Genomic DNA, 14,245 nt, shown 5'->3' with positions numbered 1-14,245 from the left:
CAATTTTCACATTTGTTTTTCTAAAATAATTATTAAAAGTAATAAAAATTAATGAAACAATTTTATTATAATAAAAAGTCTGTACCAGTGATTGTAGTAGAACAGAACTAGAAAGAAACTTGTATCCTTGTTTCTTGAACATAGGTTTTTGTTTTGGAGTTCTTCTTAGCTTTTTACATACTGGCACCCCCTTAACCATTTTTGTTGTTTTTATTTCCTAGTGGAGATACATCGAGGCAAACAACTCACAGGGTGTTCCACTTTTAGCACAGCATTTCCAGGAACCATGTACCAGCATATAAAAATGCACAGAAGGATTCTTGGACATCTATCTGCTGTTTACTGTGTAGCATTTGATAGGACAGGACATAGAATCTTTACAGTGAGTTAACATTTTAAACTCCATTTGTTATCATCTGGAGCACTTTGGTGTTCACCAGAATCTTTTAAGAAGTCTTAAAAAATACATACATTCCATGTTTCCTTTCTCAGGATTTAGATTCAGTAGGTCCAGTGTGGGCCCATAAATTTGCCTTTTAAAAAAAATAGTTTTTACTGATTTCAGAGAGGAAGGGAGAGGGAGAGATAGAAACATCAATGATGGGAGAGAATCATTGATCGGCTGCCTTCTACGCCTCACACTGGGGATCAAGCCCGCAACTTGGGCATGTGTCCTGACCGGAAATTGAACTGTGATCTCCTGGTTCGCAGCTCGATGCTCAACCACTGAGCCATGCTGGCTGGGCAAATTTGCCTTTCTAAAAAAATTTTTTTATTGAATTTAGAGAGATAGAAACATTGATGAGAAAAAAACACCAATCAGCTGCCTCCTGCATGACCCTATTGGGGATCAAGCCCAAAACCTGGGCATGTACCCTGACTGTGAATTGAACCCCAGTAACCTCTTGGTTCATGGGTCAGTGCTCAACCACTGACCCACACCAGCTGGGCTATACGTGCATTTTTATTTAGTTTCCCAGGTGATTCAGATGCAGATAGCCATGGCCTTGTGTGGTGGTTGTGAGACATTGATTTAGAGCAGTGTGTGGTTGTTGGGCATTATCGTCAAGGATGCTTATGCATTCCTAATACTTTTTAGCCCATTCTAGACCTACTCAGTTAGATTAATTTCTACTATGTGTATTAACCAAAATCAACCCAAAATTCCTCCCACCAATATCTAGTTCTCTACAGGTGATTCATAATTCATATTCACATTGAGTACTCACCAATCCAGGGAAATTGATTACTTAAACACTGAAATATTATTTTATAATTATTATAAAACTATATGTAACTATTTAGAATTTAATTTACATTTTTAATGTTTTAAGGGACAATTAGGATGGACTTCTTGTTCAAATTTTATTTCTCAGTTGTGAGATTCAGAGTAGATACTCTACTCAAATATTTATGGAATGGATAGATGTTGGCTGGTACTATAAGTTTTAGACTCTGTTGTTTGGTTATTTAAAATGAGGGTGCTATTCCATTATTTTTTAGTTATTTCTGGGAACACTCTTGTATTTCAGCCTGTGAAATGTAGATCTGTCCTAACACTTATCAAGTTATTTAGCTTGATGTGAACAAAACTGACACTTAACCATTGTCATTGAAATAGGTGAGCCACGAACTTTTATTTTTTAATCCTCATCCAAGGATATTTTTTTCCAAAATACTTTTTTATTGCCCTGGCCGGTTTTGCTCAGTGGATAGAGCATTGGCCTGCGGACTGAAGGGTCCCGAGTTCGATTCTGGTCAAGGGCACATGCCCGGGTTGTGGGCTCGATCCCTAGTGGGAGGGTGTGCAGGAGGCAGCCTATCAGTGATTCTCTCTCATCATTGATGTTTCTATCTCTCCCTCTCCATTCCTCTCTGAAATAAATAAAAATATATTTAAAAAAATACTTTTTTATTGATTTCAGAGAGGAAGGGAGAGGGAGAGATAGAAACATCAATTGATTGGCTGCCTCCTGCATGCCCTCTACTGGGGATTGAGCCCACAACCTAGATTTGTGCCCTGCCTGGGAAGCGAACCAGGACCTCCTGGTTCGCTCAGCCACTGAGTCACACCGGCTGGGCTCCATGGATTTTTTAGAGAGTAGAATGGAGGGAAGAAGGAAGGAGACAGAGATAAAGAGACAGAAGCATCAATGTGATAGAGAGACATGATAGGTTGCTTCCGGCATACACCCTGACTGGGAATTGAACCCGAAACCCTCCAGTGTGCAGGCTGACACTAACCACTGAGCAACACTTTCTGGGCGAGCCATGAACTTCTAGTTGGACTTATTACTTGGCAGAGAATTTTGGGAAGATAGTATTTATAATGTGATCTGATTCATAGAAATGAAAGCCTTACAATATCTTTAGGTAGATATTCTTCGGTTTGAAGAAAAAACTTTATAATGTTCTCAGCATGAGTCTTGTAATCTATGGAGAATTTTACAGTTGGAAAGAGGAGGAGTTATAGATAACTTGAGTGACATGTAAATGGTACTCTTAAATGATGTGAAAGACTTCATATTAACATTTATTTTGGGATTTTTTTTTTTCTTAGGGTTCAGATGATTGTTTGGTGAAGATTTGGTCAACACACAATGGCCGCCTATTATCCACATTAAGAGGTCATTCTGCAGAAATTTCAGATATGGCAGTAAACTATGAGAATACAATGATTGCTGCAGGGAGCTGTGATAAAATAATTAGAGTGTGGTGCTTAAGAACTTGTGCCCCAGTTGCTGTGCTCCAAGGACACACAGGGTCAATTACATCTTTACAGGTAAACTCATGTTCATGGGCACATTGTATACTGTCTTCTTTTCTTTTAAAACTCTTTCTCTTTGGAGATAAGAAATAGTAAAATGCTTAGTAATTATATTATCTATTTTAAATTTAGTAATAAAGAAAAAATATATAATTAATCATACTTCCATGAATCTTGGAAGGGTGATTTAATAAATATGTAATGCGGTTAGAGCTAATTTAAGTGCAGGCTTAATGGATGACTTACTGCTTCTTTTCAGTTTATGGTTGAACTAAATGAGTCAATTACAAACTGGTGAGAGGTTAATAGTTTTTCTACATTTGTGGATTTTGATAAGCTAATTAAATTTGCCAAAGTATATTTAAACTAATTTTTAGTTCATATTCTAGAACTTAAGTTTAAATAGTCACTTTCATCATTTAAACCCTTCATTTTGTATACTTGATGAGATGGAGATTGGAAGAAGCTTCTTTGAAGTCATAGGTTAAATCCTGCCTCCCTTACAAAGTATATAAAAATAACAAAACAGATTATAAACTATACTCTCTGAGATGTTATAATGATAAGTATGTGAATCATGTAAAAAAATCACTAAAACATGTTTTTCCTCTTTTCTGCTACTGGCAGTCCCGGTCTTTCTTTGCTAAGCTCCTTGTCTTGAATGTCTCCTGAGGCAGCAAGTTGCATTTCTTTCTTCCTGGCTTTCCTCCCCATTCTGGGGGAAGGAAAGGTCTCGGTTAAGGTTCCTAGATTAATTAGATTGTTTGGATTGATTCTTGGCTCTTTATCTTACCTGCTTTCTTTCAATCAATATTATATACTAGAGGCCCGGTGCACGAAATTCGTGCACGGCGGGGATTGTCCTTCAGCCCAGCCTGTACCCTCTCCAATCTGGGACCCCGGGAGGGATGTCCGACTGCCCGCTGGGATCGGGCCTAAACGGGTAGTCGGACATCCCTCTCACAATCCAGGACTGTTGGCTCCCAACTGCTTGCCTGCCTGCCTTCCTGATTGCCCCTAACCGCTTCTGCCTGCCAGCCTGATCACCCCCTAACCACTTCGCTGCCAGCCTGTTTGCCCCCAACTTCCCTCCTCTGCCGGCCTGGTCACTCCTAACTGCCCTCTCCTGCAGGGTTGATCACCTCCAACTGCCCTCCCTTGCAGGCCTGGTCCCTCTCAACTGCCCTCCCTTGCAGGCCTGGTCCCTCTCACAACTGCCCTCCCTTGCAGGCCTGGTCCTTCTCAACTGCCCTCTCTTGCAGGCCAGGTGCCTCCCAACTGCCCTCTCCTGCTGGCCATCTGTGGTGGCCATCTTGTGTCCACATGGGGGCAGGATCTTTGACCACATGGGGGCAGCTATATTGTGTGTTGCAGTGATGATCAATCTGCACATTACTCTTTTATTAGATAGGATTGCCATCAGACAAATCTTTTTGTTGCCTTTAGTGTTTTATTTGATCACTACAGCTCTTACTTTGCTGTTATTGGGCCCAGATTCTCTACTCATTTCACCACCGCTTCCAAAAATGAACACTTTAGTCATATAGGTATTTCAATTGCTGTCATATACCATATTCTCTACCAAGTTTGTACTTTTGTTCATATTATTTCTTTGCCTAGTATGTGTTTCTTATTTTCTTTGTGTTTTCCTCTTCATCTTTTAAGCCTTCTTGGATATCTCTGGACCAAATCAAACTTCTTTCTCTAGCTTGTTTGTGTAGCACAGTTGATATTTTATTAAATACAAATCTCAGTCCTATTCTAAAGTTACAGCATGATTTTTGCATTTTCTTATATTATGTTTATGGGTTTTTAAAAAATGTTTAAATTGTGATTCACTTGGAATTTATCTTGTGTACAGTCTGGAGGATAGATCCAGCTTTTTTCCTCTATTGTTTATCCCTTTACCATTTATGCAGAGATTCATTGTTTGTCCAGCTGATTTGAGCTGGCACCTTTATCTTACTTAAGTCTTATATTAGGGTCCAATTTGGAGTTTATCTTTTTTCTACTGGTCATTCTGTCAATGTAATTACTGTGGCCCATAGTTTTGATTATTGAGGCTTGGTGATGTGCTTTCAGATTGACTTTTTCTTTGTAAAAGTTTTTCTGACTCTTCTTGTTTATTAGTTTTGAAAATAATCTTACTGAGATCACATTACATTTATAAGTTAATTTGAATTTACTTTTTTTGTTGTTGTTAATCCTCACATGAAGATATTTTTTCCATTGATTTTTAGAGAGAGTGGAAGGGAGGGAGGGAGGGAGGGAGAAAGGCAGGGAGAGAGAGACACATTGATCAGCTGACTCCTGCATGTGCCCAACTTTGGCCCAGGATTGACCCTGCAACCCAGGTACATGTCCTTGACCAGGAATCGAACTCTTCAGTGCACAGGCTGCCGCTCTAACCACTTACTAACACCAGCCAGGGCAAGATAGACTTTTACTTTTTTATAGGTTATGTTTTCACTATAATAGTGTCACCTATATTTTTGGATTTCTTATATTTTAGGGAGTCAGTTGATGTTAATTTTGAAAAACTTTAAACTCCAACATTCGTAGAAGCTCAGGAAACTGACTTGTATATGTTATTGTTTTTTAGTTTAGCCCAATGGCCAAAGGCTCTCAAAGATACATGGTTTCTACTGGTGCTGACGGGACAGTTTGTTTTTGGCAGTGGGATTTAGAATCTCTGAAATTTAGGTAAGTGACTTTGTTAGTATTAACATATTCTTCTTTAATGTTGTTATGGTTTAGTCTAATGAAGTTTGGTTATAAAGAGAAATTATAGATTGTAGTTGGCTTTTTACTTTTGAACTTAATTTTTATTATAAACAGGATATGTGCCATATCAACTACTTACTGTTTACAATTTTCTATTTAAATAGTTGGATATGTAAGAGAAGCATAGCTATTCTATGTCAGTGGGCACATTTTTGTGAAAGAAAAAAAAAGAGATAGTATGTATGTGAAACATTTTGAAAAGTATTAGATACATAGAAGTTTAGGCAGGGTCATTGAAGAATCAGAAGCCCTGGATTTTGGACCTGTGCTGTCCCAATACAGTACGTACTGGCCACATGTGACTATCAAGCACTTCATATGAGACTAGTGTAATTGAGGAACTGAATTAAATTAGATTTAAATATTGATACTTGATTTAGTTATTACAAAACTTGTAGGCATATTTCAAACCACTTGAGTATGTGAATTTAGTTTTTCAGCTGTAAGTTTTAAGAAAACTGAATATGGTATTTGATGAAAATGTTCAAATTGAGGTGTGTTATAAGTGTTCATTATGCTCTGAAAGATTTCAAAGAATTAATGTGAAGGAAAGAATCTAAAGTTCTCATTAAAATATTACTAATGTTGTGATATATTGGATATATGGGGTTAAATGAAATAAAGTTACTTTATTTTCTTTTACTTTTTAAAAAAAATATATTTTTATTGATTTCAGAGAGGAAGGGAGAGGGAGAAACATCAATGATGAGAGAGAATCATTGATCGATTGCTCCCTATATGCCCTCTACTGGGGATCGAGCCTGCAACCCGGGCATGTGCCTTTGACCGTAATCAAACTTGGGACCCTTATGTCTGCAGGCTGACGCTCTATCCACTGAGTTAAACCAGCTAGGGCTCCTTTTACTTTTAATGTGACTTCTAAAAAATTTAAAGTTATACATGTTGCTTGCATTTCATTTTTGTTGGACAGTCTATACCTGGTGGTTTTATGCTCTGCGCTGCAGCCTTGATAATGGGATCATTTAGACTCTCTGAGCTGCAGTCACCTCAGTGACAAGATGGGGTTAGTAGGCCTGCTCTTTCTGTGTGGTAAGATCAGTGTGAAGATGGGGATTGAACAGTCTTCTAAAACCCATGTAGCTATAATAGCATATGTGGAAATACTTGGTATACTGTGAGGCACTATAGAAATAACATCGTAATATTTAAAGTTAGCTTAAAATCAATATTTAAACCATGTTAACATGTATAACTAATGTATTTTAAAACATCTTTTATAGTGCACGTCCCTTGAAGTTTACTGAAAAGCCCAGACCAGGCGTTCAGATGCTTTGTTCTTCTTTTAGTGTTGGTAAGCACTTCTTTCAGTTTAACTTTAGCATTTATTGAATGACCGCTTAGGCTAAGAGCCTTTATCAGACAGATGGTAAATGACTTTGTTCATTTCTTTAGGTTTAATCTGTGATGTTCATTTCATTAGCCACCTTCTTGTCTTTACTCCCCCATTCTGCCTTTTTATGATGTTGAGTAGTAATCAGAGTCAGTGGTAGAAGAGGAAGCTCTAGGAGTTCACATCAGCGATTTCTGAGTCACGTGTCCCAGGTGTATGATATACCAAAATTGTGATTTTTTCCTTAGGCTAAATGGCATATTTTTGGTGGTTTAAATTTGTTTTCCACACATCTTGGTGAAATAATTACCCATTTTCTTTTCTTCCACAGTGAACTTGTGTGCTAATCTTTCCATTTAGGAGAGGTCAAGGACGTTTTCCCTATAAAAGTCTGAAAACTTCAGCAAGTGAACTTTATATTCCATAGTTAGGTTTAGGTATGTAAAGTTGTCTAGAAAGCAGAGCCCCTTTTGCCAAACATATTTAAGAGCAGCAGCACTTAAGGTCGTTGCCACAACTAATAAAATGGGGCAATAACGAACATTTCCATATTGAATTAACTTTTAAAAATTAAAGCCCCATCTGATTTTTCCCCCAGCACCATCAAGTAATTCTTTCACTCCAGCTGGGTTCCCTACAGTTGAACCCAGTTCAGATACTATCTACCTAGAGCAGGGGTGGGAACTTCTGGCCCTCTGGCCATATAAGGCCCACGAAATCATTTGGTCGTCGGCCTTGCCAAGGCATTAGGGGTGAGTTAATTAAATGCTTACCACATATAGCAGGCTAATTTTTAAGTTGATAATTTTGTATGGCCTGTGAATGCTGTTATAATTATCCATCATAATTATTGACAGAAAAAAGGTGTTCCTCACCCCTGACCTAGAGAATAGTGAGATGCCACAGGTTATGGGCTCAGTCCTACATGATTCTCCCTCTCCCCATCTCACTTGTGCTTCTGACCTCCTGAGTATTGTCACGAACTCCTCCTTGTAAGCTCTCTGAAATCTGTCCTTTTGGGTTTTTATGGAGGCTTCCTTACATAGACATAATTAAATAAACCGGTGACTAGGGCGATTGATTAAACTCCCTTTCCCTCCCCAGAGCTTGGTTCTCCTGGCAATCAGCCCTCCCCTTCCTCCTTAGGTGCTTTCTAAGTCACTTTGTTAAATAAACTCTGTTGTGGTTGAAATGGGTTTAAGACTATCAAGACACCTTTATCACTTTTGTCACTTAAGAAATTCCAAAGGTTTTAGGAGCTCTGTGCCATAAATGGGGATGAAGAGCAAATATATATTTCATATTATAAACCTAATTTCACAATGCTATATTAATTTTAAAATGTCTTTATATAGTGAATTGGAAAATGGATCTATTGAAATAAACTTTTGGGATAAGAGATCTTGCTTAATTCAATACAGAAATTTGGTTTGTGCAGATATTTGTTATAAACTGGATTTTTAAACCTTAACATTTTTATTTCAGGTGGTATGTTTTTAGCCACTGGTAGTACCGATCATGTAATCAGAATGTACTTTTTGGGTTTTGAAGCACCTGAAAAAATCGCAGAACTTGAAAGCCACACTGTAAGTATTCATGTTTTAAAATTCTGTAGATTAATTTTAGTAATATTCCTATTGGTATATAGTCAAATATTGCTGACAAAGAGATAAGGATTTTTTAAAAAACTGAATTCATTGGGTTAAGATTTTAACTTAATTGTAGGAGGAATTGTATTTAAATATCCTCACCCGAGGATATTTTTTCCATTAATTTTTAGAGAGAGTGGAAGAGAGGGAAGGAGAGAGGAAGAGGGAAGAGAGAGGGAGGGAGGGAGGGAGGGAGGGAAGGAGGGAGGGAGGGAGGGAGGGAAACATTAATGTGAGAGAAACACATCATTTGGTTGCCTCCAGTACACACCCCACCTGGGTTAGGAATCAAACACGAGACCCTTCAATATGCAGGCTGATGCTCCAACCACTGAGCAACACTGGCCAGGACTAAGTCAGAATCTTGATTATGACAGTTGATTTGAGTATGTTAGGTTCAAGCAGGCCTATTTATTTTAACCCAGTTCCTGAAATCAGAATGTTATTTTATTAATGTACTAGAGGCCCAGTGCATGAAAATTCATGCACTGGGGAGTTGGGGCTCCCTCAGCTCGGCCTGCTCTCTCTCACAGCCCAGGAGCCCTCAGGGGATGTCCCACTGAGACAGCTAAGCCACAGTCTGGCCTCCCTCTGCAGGAGGCAACTGGGCTGATCAGGGGAAGGCGCCGCCCCTATCACCCTGCCTCTGCTGCCACTGCTGGCCACAGCAGCTGCCTGTCCTTGGCTTTTGCAGCCACCACGGCTGCCTGCCTTTGGCCCTCGGCCCTCGCAGCCACTGCGGCTTTGTCTGGAAGGACGTTCAGCTGTCCGGTCTAATTAGCATATTATGCTTTTATTATTATCGATAACTCAGTATTCTGGATTATTGGTTTTAGTAGTCAAGTTGAGTTTTCTCCTAAATTAAGTTTTGTGAGCTTATTCGATAAACATATATTCAAGTCACTTTAAAAGAAAAAAGCCCCAGCTGGGTGGCTTGGTTGGAGTATTGTCCTGTGCACCAAAAGGGTTGTGGGGTTCAATTCCCAGTCAGGGTACACACCTAGGTTGTAAGTTCGAACCCTGATCTGGGCATGTGTGGGAGGCAACTGATTGATGTTCCCCTCTTTCTCTCCCTTCTGCTCTCCTTCCCTCTTTCCTTCTCCCTTTACCCACCTCTAAAAGCAATTAAAAAAAAAAAAAAGTCCTTGGGCCCTGGCTGGTGTTGCTCAGTGTATAGAGCGTTGGCTCTCTTAGCAAAGGGTCTTGGGTTTGATTCCCAGTCAAGGGCACGTACCAGGGTTGCAGTTTCAATCCCTCGTCCTGGTCAAGGTGTGTGTGGGAGGCGACCAGTTGATGTCTCTCTCTCACGTTGATGTTTCTCTGTCTCTCTTTCCCCATCCCTCCCTTCCTTCCACTCTCTCTAAGAGTCAATGGAAAAAAATGCTCTCTAGTGAGGATTAACAAACAAAAATCCTTGGAGAGGATTAAACTTTTTTTTTGCATATAAGTAATCGTAAAATATCATATTCAGCCGTGTTTTCAGGTGCTTAAACTTTTATATTTTGACTTTATACAGATGTCAATTTTTATGCAGATATTTTACTGCATGTGTCTGTTTTTGAGACAAGAGGGTGTTAGTAGTCCTGTTAGATTCATAAAGAGTCTTTGTACTTAAATGTGTAATTCATGTTTGAATGACAGGCTAAGCAGCACAAGTGCGAATCTCTTGCTTTAAACCAAATGTGCTTCTAGCTCTAAAACTGTTTTGTTCTTTTTGTTTGATTATAAACTATGCTGATGATGACATGTGCTTGTTTTTTTGCCCTGATTTAGGATAAAGTTGATAGTATCCAATTTTGTAACAATGGTGATCGGTAAGTGTGTTTTTATTTGTGGGTATGCATTTAGGTATATAGCTAATGTGTCACTTTGTATATTGCAGGTACTTATTAGTAAATAAATACATAGGTGGGCAAAAGTAGGTTTACAGTGGTTCATATGGAAAAGACATGCAGGCTATGCTGCTTATTACAACAGCTGTGTTAGCTCTGTTTCCTGTACTCCCAATTCTAAGCCTACGTTTGCCAACCCCTGTGTGAATGAAGTGTCTGGGCAGTGGGAAACACAGGAAATGCAAGTTTTAAAGTTGTAGTTTCTGCTGTCTCCTGTGACCAAATGCAGGTCTCCTTTAGCTTACATCAGCTAATTTTTTCTTTCTTTCTAGACTGCATGAGGGTTGCTACCATAATGAGATCTTTAAAAAAACCTAGGAAGGACATGAGTCCTATAGCAGTCTTGTATTAATCATGTCTTTTATTTTCTATATTCTGAACATCAGCTAAATTTTTGATTTACAGAAAAATTAGGTGAAATTTCTTGTTTGAGTAGTTAAATCTTTTCTTATCAATGACTGTGCTGTATCCTGCAATGAAATTATCACTTAAATTATATATATTTTTGTGATTCCCAATGTTTCTCAAGTGCCTTTCCTAATCTGCAGTTTTTAACACGTGTTAAAAGATTATTTTTACACAGTTGCCAGCATGAATTAATTTGAGTTTAGAGTTAAGATGCTTAGAATGGAGCGGAGCTTTTGCTCCTATTAATTTTCCCACATGGCCTTTATTTTTCCCCTCCAGGTGCTATTGTCTTCTCAAAACTCAGTCTTTTTGACAAGCTATTGATTGAGTTTGAAATAGGCTTTACTTTATAGAGCCAGGCAAATCCCAGCAACCCAGATTTTTTTCAGTTTAGCTTTGTCTTCTGATGACTTAACACCTATAGATTTATCTGTAGTCAAGATAGCCATGTTAAAATTTATTTTTGCTTTGATTTTAACTGTAGCTGTTGGTGGCATGTATATGAGTGTGAGGTCTCTTATGTATATTTTAAGGTTTTTAAGTGGTAGCAGAGATGGAACAGCACGGATTTGGAGATTTGAACAGTTAGAGTGGAGAAGCATTTTATTGGATATGGCTACTAGAATCTCAGGGTAAGTTGAGATGTTTTGTTGTAAATAGGTACATCATAAGTACTTGGTCTCTCCCTGGTTTGTTGATTGCTTTGTTCAGGGGACTGGACAAAGTCCTGTTCTGAAGAGCTACAATCGAAGTGAATGGCTACTCCTGCATGTCTGATATAGATACTTAAATCTCAAGTAGCCAAAAGAATGTGTTCTTAACATTTATGTAAGAAAGAACAACATATTTATTCTACTGTTTCTCAAAGCATTGACTTTCTCTTAGGTATTGCATTTAAAACCACCTATAATTTTTTTTGCCAAAACCGGTTTGGCTCAGTGGATAGAGCGTCGGTCATCTGTGGACTGAAGGGTCCCAGGTCCGATTCCGGTCAAGGGCATGTACATTGGTTGCGGGCACATCCCCGGTAGGGGATGTGCAGGAGGCAGCTGGTTGATGTTTCTCTCTCATCGATGTTTCTAGCTCTCTTATCCCTCTCCTTTCCTCTTTGTGAAAAATCAATAAAATATATCTTTTAAATAAAATAAAATAAAACCACCTATAATTTTAAAAATATATTTTTATTGATTTTAGAGAGGGAGAGAGAGAAACATCAATGATGAGAATCATTTATTGGCTCCCTCCTGCACGCCCCCTACTGGGGATTGAGCTCACAACCCAGGCATGTGTCTTGACTGGTTCATAGGTTGACACTCAGCCACACTAGCTAGGCCACCTATAATCTTAAAAAATTATAGAAATATCTCAGGCATGCCATGGCTGGGTAGCTCGTTTGTTAGATTGTCATCCCTATATGCCACGGTTGAAGATTTGATTCCCTGTCTGGGCATATACGAAAATCAACCAATGAATGCATAAATAAGCAGAACAAGAAAATCCATCTTCCTCCCTCTCCCTTCCTCTCCATTCTTCTCCCCCCCTCTCTCCTTCCCTCCCACTTCCTTTCTCTAAAACTTTTTCTGCCAAGGGCCATTTGGATATTTATAATACAATTCTCAGGTCATACAAAATTATCAACTTAAAAATTAGCCTCCTATATTTGGTCAAATATTTAATTAACCTACCCCTAATGCCTTGGCAGGGCCAGACCAAATGATTTCTCAGGCCTTATATGGCCCATAGGCGGACGTTCCCCACCCCTGCTTTAAAATCAATGGAAAAAAAACAATACCCAAACAACTCGGGTATATCATGCACAAATTTTACTTTTCTGTAGATAAGATTTTTGGAATTTTAAAAAAATCGCTATAGTAGGGGTGGGTGGAGGGGGACAATATAGTCAGTTTCTCTGACTATATTTTACAGAAAAACTTCGCATATCACTTTCATAAAGGCTGTAGTGCATTGCAGACATGTATCAAAGACTGTTCGTACCATGGGGCCCATAGGAACAGTTTATAGGGAACTATAAAGAGATGAGTACAGTCTTGTTTACAGTTCAGCAAATTGAGTGTTTGTCAGGCACTTTTCTAGATATTGGATATGAAGATGAAAGTGCCCAAAAGTCTGCCTTTATTTAGTCTGCTTCTGAATCATCCTGTCTTACTTTGGGTTTTGCCCTAATCTGTTTGTAGATAATCTGTTAAGGGTCACATCTGTTGGACCCTCTATAGAGTTGGCAAGGGAAGGACGTGAACTTGATTTTCGTACAGATAAGGAATTGTATACACACTGTATATAGTCTACCATCCCAGTGAATTTACACATTGTGTATTTTTTCCTTAGGGACTTAACCTCCGAAGAGGAAAGGTTTATGAAACCCAAAGTAACAATGATAGCTTGGAATCAGAATGATAGCATTGTTGTCACAGCTGTGAATGATCATGTCCTCAAAGTGTGGAATTCTTACACTGGACAGCTGCTTCATAACTTGTTGGTAGGTAGTTCTTATCCTCCAATTAAATAAAAGGGTAATATGCAAATAGACCGAATGGCAGAACAACCAATCAAAGTGTAATATGCTAATGATATGCTAAGGCTGCTCAACTGCTCGCTATGATGTGCACTGACCACCAGGGGGCAGACAGTCGATTGGTCGACCAGTTGCTATGATGTGCACTGACCACCAGGGGGCAGATGCTCTGACCAGTAGGTTAGCTTGCTGCTGGGGTCTGGCTGATAGGGACTGAGCAAGATGGGCAGGACATGCCCTGGAGCCCTCCCTCGGGCCCTCCCTGGCCCAATCGTGCACTGCTGGGGTCCCTCAGCCTGGCCTTCACCCTCTCGCAATCCTGGACCCCTGCGGGGATGTTGGAGAGCCGGTTTCAGCCTGATCCCGCAGGCCACTCCCCTTGGGAGGGTGCCAGATGCAGGGCTCATGGCTGGCGAGCACCGAGAGCCTCTCCCGATTGGGACTGATGGGGCGTGAGCCCGCGGCAGGCACAGTGGGGCAGGCACAGTGGGGCAGGCACAGTGGGGCAGGCACAGTGGGGCCTCTGGGATGAGCAGGAGCAGCATGTGGGAGCGGCAGGTAGAGGAGCTGCAGGTGGCGTTGGACTGCGGGTTTCACCCGATCCCTGCAGACCACCCAGAGGGACCCCACCCATGCATGAATTTGTGCACAGGCCTCTAGTTAAATATAACAAATCATGATGTTTTGAACTATAATTTTATTTTTAAAGCTATGGAATCAATATATTAAGAAACAATAAACATGTTTCTTTGATTTATATTATCAAATAAATAGAAATTTGTATATATACTGATATAAATTACTGTAATACATTTTTGAAAAGCCCTTATATACTAACAAATGGATTTTTAATTAGAAACT

At 39.4% G+C, this 14,245-nt stretch overlaps 1 protein-coding gene across 1 annotated transcript in view; it reads left to right on the top strand.

The window, feature by feature from the left end:
• BRWD1 (bromodomain and WD repeat domain containing 1) overlaps window positions 1-14,245 on the top strand; it is an 88,641-nt gene that overhangs the window by 15,076 nt on the left and 59,320 nt on the right. The window contains exons 7-14 of the mRNA XM_079767254.1: window positions 222-382; window positions 2,561-2,782; window positions 5,370-5,470; window positions 6,793-6,863; window positions 8,388-8,488; window positions 10,325-10,365; window positions 11,385-11,483; window positions 13,198-13,372. Of these exons, the coding sequence (XP_079623380.1) occupies window positions 222-382; window positions 2,561-2,782; window positions 5,370-5,470; window positions 6,793-6,863; window positions 8,388-8,488; window positions 10,325-10,365; window positions 11,385-11,483; window positions 13,198-13,372 (971 nt within the window). The remainder of the gene's footprint in view (window positions 1-221; window positions 383-2,560; window positions 2,783-5,369; window positions 5,471-6,792; window positions 6,864-8,387; window positions 8,489-10,324; window positions 10,366-11,384; window positions 11,484-13,197; window positions 13,373-14,245) is intronic.

Source organism: Cnephaeus nilssonii (genome assembly GCF_951640355.1).
Source record: "Cnephaeus nilssonii genome assembly, chromosome: 3".
In the NCBI taxonomy this organism is placed as follows: domain Eukaryota; kingdom Metazoa; phylum Chordata; class Mammalia; order Chiroptera; family Vespertilionidae; genus Cnephaeus; species Cnephaeus nilssonii.
This window is presented reverse-complemented; position numbering and strand designations above follow the sequence as displayed.